Source organism: Eretmochelys imbricata, chromosome 1 (assembly GCF_965152235.1).
Source record: "Eretmochelys imbricata isolate rEreImb1 chromosome 1, rEreImb1.hap1, whole genome shotgun sequence".
Taxonomy (NCBI): domain Eukaryota; kingdom Metazoa; phylum Chordata; order Testudines; family Cheloniidae; genus Eretmochelys; species Eretmochelys imbricata.
The window spans coordinates 113,613,399-113,619,398 of NC_135572.1; the positions used below are offsets into that span (position 1 = coordinate 113,613,399).

Below are 6,000 nucleotides of genomic sequence, written 5' to 3' on the forward strand. Positions count from 1 at the left end.
GTTCACTCGGATCTGTAACTGCACAGATCCAAAGAGAAATTAAGGCTATGTCTATACTCTGGACCTTATAACAGCACAGCTGTACCGCTGAAGTTGCGCCACTGTAAGGTCTCCTGCGTAGTTGGTTTATGCCAGCAGAAGAGCTCTCTGCTGCCAGCATAATTAAACCACCCCCAACGAGCGGCAGTATATATATTGGTGGGAGACGCTCTCCTGTTGATGTAGCACTGTCCACACCAGCACTTTTGTTGGTGAGGGGTGTGGTTTTTTTCACACCCCTACCTGACAAAAGTTTTGCAGACAGAAGTGCTAGTGTAGACAAAGCCTAAAATGTGTTTCTTCAGAGAACAATTCTTTCAAATAAATAATTAACTCTTGTGATACAACAAATTGTTTTTCTCCGACTACTCAAATTGTAGTCATAGACAGTGGGCTACATACATATACAGCCATCTGATGGCTTTCTGACCATCTAGTTTTAGGGAGATAGAAGTCTTAGATATTCTGCCCAACAAGTCCTAATTTTCGAATGCTCTATTAATCTTTCCCTCTTCTCAGAGGTTCCAATATCAAAGAGCTTCCCAACTCCAGTTTATATCAAGCTGTTGTTTTTCTTTACTCAGCTCAGTGATGATTGGATACTCCTCTGTTGAACCATAAAGGGGGCCCTCTCTTCAGAAATGTTACCTGTGGATGCCTCAATTTTTGATCCATATAAAATATTTCCTGATGCAAATCTAGTGCCCTATTTAGTTCTTGCAATTTATTGGCTCCAGCATTAAGTTACCCATGTGTCTCCCTGTTAATTTTTAATACGAATTAAAATCTGTATACATATCATCCTAAATGTCTTTTTTTAAAAAGTTGTTTGGAAAAAAATGGTTGTTTGAGCCTTTTTTGCAAATACATATAAATATGTGATTGTACTTCAAAAGTTTCTTTTACTTAACGTTTTTTTTAACAGGACTATGGTGCCCCTATGGTTGATTTATGAAGCAGTGTTTTAAGAACTCAAGATATGTAAGAAATCTACAATGATAACAACATGCAAGCTATCTATGTAGCTTACAAAGTTTGCTTTAGTATTAGTGAGTGTTTTCCTTTGGCAAGGCTACCACCGTGTGTCGCTAGTTGGAAATGCAATTTTTGTGCTTTGGTTAACAGCTGCAGGCTAAATTTGAACACCTTAAACGACTTCACCAAGAAGAGAGGATGAAGCTGGAGGAAAAAAGAAAACTCCTGGAAGATGATATGATTGCATTCAATAAAAGAAAAGCTGCTACTGAGTTACTTCAAGCACAGGCATTTGCATCTACACCTAGCGTTAGTTTGAAAAAAGACAAGGACCGTAAAAAGTAAGTGCTAACTAGCAGTCTAGCTAGGATATCAATAGAGAAAAAAGTCTTCACATTTCAAAGAGTTCTTTAGTCATAACCAAGCTTCAGTCATTTTAATAAACAGTGTGAATATGTTATCTTTTATATGATGAGAATTAAAGTATGAATAATCATTATGCTTGAGTCATTGGCTCAAATAACTTCGCTATTTTGACTGATCTGAGGAGCTGCTGTATATTCCATGAGAGTTCTTTTTTTCAATAAGGGATCCAGGTTTTCGGCTTGAACTCCTGTGCTTTGATGTCAGAGATCATGAAATTGTGAACGTGCAGGAACAGAGTGAGAAGTTAGAAAGGGACAGAAACTCACACAGGGAATTCCAGAAATAGCAGTTGGATGCAATTGTCAAGTGTTATGGGTTTAGGGTATGTGTTAGTTTCAAAAGTTGTAGAAAATGTAGAATTGATCTTTATAGTTACTACTTTTATCTTGCATTTCTTCTTTTATTCTTTGTGTTATCATATGCTATGCTATTTTCTAGTAAAGAGTGAAGCCAATGTGGATCTTTGCCAGTGCTAAACAGTAATCTTTGCTGGGTCAATGGCACTCATTGGCTTGTAATCCTCCAATGCCTCCTCGCCACTGAGGAATCAGTTACTCTGCCATAGTTGTGACTGTATCATCACATACATTACAAACAAGTATTTTCAGGATTTTGTAACGTGGTCATACAGTTGTGCTGTATCTTGAATATGGCCCACATTTTTTCACTTTTGGAGCCAATTGACTTTTGTCTTGTGAAAACTTGAAAAAGTTGTGGAGTTACAGGGGTCCTTTAAAAACAGAACTCCCAAATAACTCGTTAAAACAAATGTGTTTTCACAAAGTAAATGAATGCACACAAAATATGTTTTAACTTTGAGTGTGACAAAAACAAACATCATAAAATTAATCATTTTTTTTCCTTGATGGTGGATTACAGTTTAACTGTAAATAACTGTCTGCTTTGTTGTTTGTGTCAGTCTTATTGAAATTGAAAGTTCAGTTTTTATCTGATATGCAGCTGTATGTCACTGGCCAACTGCTATGCATAATTTTAGAAGTTATATGGGCACACACATTCCCATGAATGCTGGAGCAAGACCAGGCTTGACTTTTTCTGTGTATACATCAGTATTCTATTTCTACTTCACCTTCTCAAAATTGCATCTTATAAATAATGTAGCTACTTTCTTTTCCCTTCATGTAGTCTTCTGTAAGAATTGTACATGAAAACGGATTTATTAAAATTGATTTATTAACTATGCCATTATGAATAATTCTTGAGTATAAAGTTTTTAATTTTCTCTATATTTACTAATGTATACTAATGTATTTTTCTGTTTCATTTCCAGCTTTATGTAATACAGAGGATTATGGAAAGCAAATGTTAAAAATTATACAAGTAAGCTATAGTTTCCTATGCTTTTTATTTTTCTTCTGTATTTCTTACCAAACAAGAATTTGGAAAATGGCCATTACTACTGCAAGTTACAGAAGAAAAGTATATGGTCAATATGCATACAGCATTGTAAGTTACTGTCACATTAATATAATTTAATGAACATTTCCATTAAGCAGCTACGTTGATATGCCCTTATACTTTATGTGCATATGGCCAAGTCACATTTAAGTGCATTGTACCAAAGAAAATATCTCTGCCGTAAACAGTTTTCATTCATAATATGAATGCTGTAGTAGAGAAGTATTCAGTGAAGATATATATTATATTATAGCCTTTTGAAAGTAATTTTGATACATTATGTTTACTTACTAAACAGCACTTAATGTAACTTCTGAAGTGTTTTGAAATGTATTAAATATTTAAATCTGCTCAAATAACCACTTATTAATTTTGCTGACAATGGTTTGTTTTTTATAGAAACACTGTCCTGATTTTGTGATCTAAGCTTTCTAATGAAAACAAATTATGGTCTTCAGTGCTGTAGTGTTGCATGCTAATATATTTGTAGTTGACATTACTAATTGAAGACCAAGTCATTTAAAAATATGGTCTAATCTACTTTCATCTGCTTTTCAGTCTTTGGCCTCTTTACATGTATTCCGTGGTTCAGAAGCTGGGCAGTTTTAAAATTAACTGGGCTATTAAAGATACTCGAGTAACTTTACAAACACGAATAGTCCCATTTATTTCAATGAGACTACTTGCATGCATAAGTTAAACACGTGTATAACTGTTTCCAGGATTGGAGCCTTACTTTATTTGTATCTCTTTACTACATAAAGACAAACTGTTTAATGTCTTACAGAAAAGGTTGAAGAATCATTTTTTAAAAACAAACTTCAGAAAGTAGCCATAGCTTTGTAGTGTTAAAATTATGTCATACAACTAGAACAGATGGCTAAACTTCCCTTTTGTTAACTTCAGCATCTTTAGGTTAAAGCACATTTAAAACAATCCTTATATTTTAAAAGTCCCCAATAACTATTTATCTGCAATAGTCTATAGACAATGTAATTCTCCAAAGATGACTTGTATATTACTATTTTTTAAATAAAATATTAGTTGCTAAAATGTGTCTAAATTGCTTTAAATCCTACTTTTGTGTGTGGTGGTGTTAGACACACAGGGTGAGACTTCACGTTACTCTTAAAAATAAACTAAAGTAGTACAGTTGCAATTTTTCAAACATTTTTCTTAAACAAATGATTTATTGGCCAAAATAAAATTTTAGTTCTGGCACATTGGCTCAAGAAGTCAGACTGGTTCATAAATTGTTACTGTGCTTAAGCTCTGGCCCTTCTGAGTTTATTTAGACTGGGGAGTTAATGCACACAAAGATAAGATAAGGTGATAGGAGGGGAGGAGAATAATGGAAAGGAGTAGTATAATAGAAGATGAAGTGTAGCTTGGAAAAGTCCATAACTGCCTTTGTGTGCACTTGCCCTGAAATATAAGATACTGGATAAATGTTGGTGTGTGCACTTGCATATCTAACAGTACAACAGAGTTCAAAGCATTAGAAAGCAATTACTGATCTTACAGTCATCATGTGGGAAATAAGAGTTTAGGTGGAACACTTTTTAATTTACCATAATTCTGTATATGCTCATTAAGTAGGCACTTCTGAAAGGACTATTCTGCTCATGTAGTGATTGCTAGGATATTCATTCTAGTTTCATTGTTCTTGTTTTGATGCCCCCATCACAATGCATACTGTATGCATTATTAAGGCTAAGATTTTAAGGCATGGATATTTTTAATAGAAGTCACGGAGAGGCCACGGGTAATAAAGAAGAATTCATGGAAGCCCGTGAGCTGTCCCTGACTTTTACTAAAAAATATCCCTGACAAAATGGGGAGCCCAGCTGCGGGGTCCCCCCACTGCCTGCAGATGTTGGGCAGCTGCAAGGGCTGCTCTGAGGTCTGGAGGCCCCCACCACCAGTGAGGGCTCAGTGCTCTGGGGTACCTACGGCGGCTGGGAGCTTTGAAGGACCCCTGGCGCCCATGGTGGTTTGGAACTCTAGGGACAGCAGCTCAGAGCTCCAGGATACCTCTGCGCCCCATGGCAACTGGGAGCTGCGGGGGGCCCCCGCTGCGCAAGGCAGCCAGGAGCTCTGGCCCCACCGTCCTTTGCAGCTCGGAGCTGCGGGGAGCCTCCGCCGCCAACTGCAGCTTGGAGCTCTGGGGAACCCCACTGCCTGTGTTGGCTGGGAGTTGTGGGAGGGCCCCGCTGCCCGCAGCAGCTCGGTGCTCCGGGGGGGTCCCTGCAGCGGCAAGGAGCTGAGGCCCTGCAGTGGCTGGGAACTCCAGGGGCCCCTGTCACCCATGGCCATGGGGAGCTGCAGGGCCCCCCCCCCTCGCACCGGGGGGGTGGAGGGACGGGACCCTGCAGCTCCTGGCTGACGGCCGAATTCATGGAGGTCACTAGAAATCGCAGATTCTGTGACTTCCACAGCCTCCGTGGAAAAAATTGTAACTTCTGTGTGTGTGTGTGTGTGTGTGTGTATGTATATATATATACACAATATATATAAATATATGCATTCTGGGCCACTGGAACAGTTGCTCTGTTAGGTAAAGAACCAAAGAACATAAGAACGGCCGTACTGGGTCAGACCAAAGGTCCATCTAACCCAGTATCCTGTCTTCTGACAGTGGCCAATGCCAGGTGCTTCAGAGGGAATGAACAGAACAGGTAATTATCAAGTGATCCATCCCCTGTCACCTATTCCCAGCTTCTTGCAAACCGAGGCTAGGGACACTTCAGAGCATGGTTTTGCATTCCTGCCTATCCTGGCTAATAGCAGTGATGGATTTATCCTCCATGAACTTACGTAGTTCTTTTTTGAATCCTGTTATAGTCTTCACAACATCCTCAGGCAAAGAGTTCTGCTTTGTGTGAAGAAATACTTCCTTTTGTTTGTTTGAAACCTGCTGCTTATTAATTTCATGTAGTGACCCCCTAGTTCTTGTGTTATGAGGAGTATAACACTTCCTTATTTACTTTCTCCACACCAGTCATGATTTTGTACTTTAAACTATAAAACATACAAAGATCACATTAGGTAATGTAACTTTAATGATATAGTAATATTTGTACGTTGGCTTTGATTTTCTCTCACAGCAAAATTTTATTTTAATCCCCTGCTGTTGCTGAT

The 6,000-nt window shown here is 38.3% G+C and overlaps 1 protein-coding gene across 1 annotated transcript in view; it reads left to right on the forward strand.

Annotated features, from left to right (window-relative positions):
• Positions 1-3,900, forward strand: part of SEPTIN10 (septin 10) — a 50,021-nt gene extending 46,121 nt beyond the window's left edge. The window contains exons 9-10 of the mRNA XM_077814108.1: positions 1,165-1,355; positions 2,732-3,900. Coding sequence (XP_077670234.1) covers positions 1,165-1,355; positions 2,732-2,741 — 201 coding nt within the window. The 3' untranslated portion in view covers positions 2,742-3,900. The remainder of the gene's footprint in view (positions 1-1,164; positions 1,356-2,731) is intronic.
• Positions 3,901-6,000: the final 2,100 nt, after the last annotated feature.